The 1,682-nt window shown below is 60.6% G+C and overlaps 1 protein-coding gene across 1 annotated transcript; it reads left to right on the forward strand.

Moving 5' to 3' along the window:
- LOC110405946 (hemoglobin subunit alpha-A) lies at positions 604-1,455 on the forward strand. The gene is made up of 3 exons (XM_021411791.1): positions 604-764; positions 914-1,118; positions 1,230-1,455. The coding sequence occupies exons 1-3, from the start codon at positions 670-672 to the stop codon at positions 1,356-1,358; spliced, it is 429 nt and encodes a 142-aa protein (XP_021267466.1). The 5' UTR covers positions 604-669; the 3' UTR covers positions 1,359-1,455.

Here is a 1,682-nt window from a genome sequence, read left to right on the forward strand (position 1 = left end):
GTGCAGTGAGAATGAGTGGTGGTGTGTAGGGGCTACATTGTGTAGTGGTGTGTGTAGGGACAGTGCGAGTACTAGGGCAGTTTGCATGTGTGCATGGGGTTCTCATGTGTACTGGAGAGGTGCCCACAGCTCCCTGGGGCACAGACTCCCACAGTCCTCCTGAACCTACAGCCCCCATATTGCTGTCCCCTCCACTCTGCCTGCTCCTCCCAGGCAGAACACAACCCAGCTGGTCTCCTGAGGGACCCCTGTTGGTACTTCAGCCCTAACCCCATGCCAACTGGGGCTGGGGCTGGGGCTGAACCCCAGGGGGCTGGGGGCCAACTGCTCCACCTGCACCAAGGCAGACCCTAACCTCAACTCATGCCAGTGCAGACACTAACCCTAATCCTAATCCTATAGCCAGCTCATGCCAGCATAACAGTACCCCAACCCTAACACCAACCCCAAGCCCAATCCTAAACCTAACACTAGCTCTAGCTTGTGCCAGGGTCCAACCCCCCCAGCCAGTGCAGTGTTGTGGGTGGGGCAGGGCGGCAGCCCTGCCTGGCTGGGGTCCAGCATCTATGGGGCGGGCTGGGGGGCGGGCAGTGGCCAGCACAGCATATAAGGCTGACAGCAGACGGTGGGGGCACCCGTGCTGGGGGCTGCCATCGCGGAGGTGCAACCATGGTGCTGTCCGCTGCTGACAAGACCAACGTCAAGGGAGTCTTCTCCAAAATCACAGGCCATGCTGATGAGTATGGCGCCGAGGCCCTGGACAGGTAGGTGTATTTGCCCATCCTCCGGCTGCCCCTCTCCTGTCTGTCCCTGATCCTCTTCCTGTCCTCAGCTGTCCATGTCCTATCCCTCCCTGTGTTACCCGTCCCCCTCCCCGCCTGCCGTGCTGGTCCTGACTCACTGTGCTCCGCAGGATGTTCACCACCTACCCCCAGACCAAGACCTACTTCCCCCACTTCGACCTGTCACATGGCTCTGCTCAGATCAAGGCTCACGGCAAGAAGGTAGCGGCTGCCCTGGTCGAGGCTGCCAACCACATTGATGACATCGCGGGCACCCTCTCCAAGCTCAGCGACCTCCATGCCCACAAGCTCCGCGTGGACCCTGTCAACTTCAAAGTGAGTGTGTGGGAAGGGGTGACCCACTCTGTCCCCATCCCAGTCCTGCTCTGGGCCACGCGGCCACCCCTCGCCTCACCCTCTCGCTCACCCTCTCCTTTTGTCTTGCAGCTCCTGGGCCAATGCTTCCTGGTGGTGGTGGCCATCCACCACCCCGCTGCCCTGACCCCGGAGGTCCATGCTTCCCTGGACAAGTTCTTGTGTGCCGTGGGCACCGTGCTGACCGCCAAGTACCGTTAGATGGCACGGCGGCTACAGCTGGGGCCAACCCATCGCCAGCCCTCCAACAGTGAGCAGCCAAATGAGATGAAATAAAATCTGTTGCATTTGTGCTCCAGCTCTGGTGTCCTTCTCTGGTTGCTGCCTATGGGGAAGGAGTGGGAGGGATCTGCCCTGGGGCTCCGTGCAGCTGAACGGGGGGTCCCCGGGCCAGGTGGGTGTGTGGAGGATATGGGCTCAGATGGTGGTGTTTGGGTGGTGCTGCCCAGGAGACAGACATGTCTCTGCTCTCTGTGAGGATACTACCTGCAAGAGTAGATCTCTTACAGGTGCTGGTGGATGGGG

This window comes from Numida meleagris, chromosome 13 (genome assembly GCF_002078875.1).
Source record: "Numida meleagris isolate 19003 breed g44 Domestic line chromosome 13, NumMel1.0, whole genome shotgun sequence".
Taxonomy (NCBI): Eukaryota; Metazoa; Chordata; class Aves; order Galliformes; family Numididae; genus Numida; species Numida meleagris.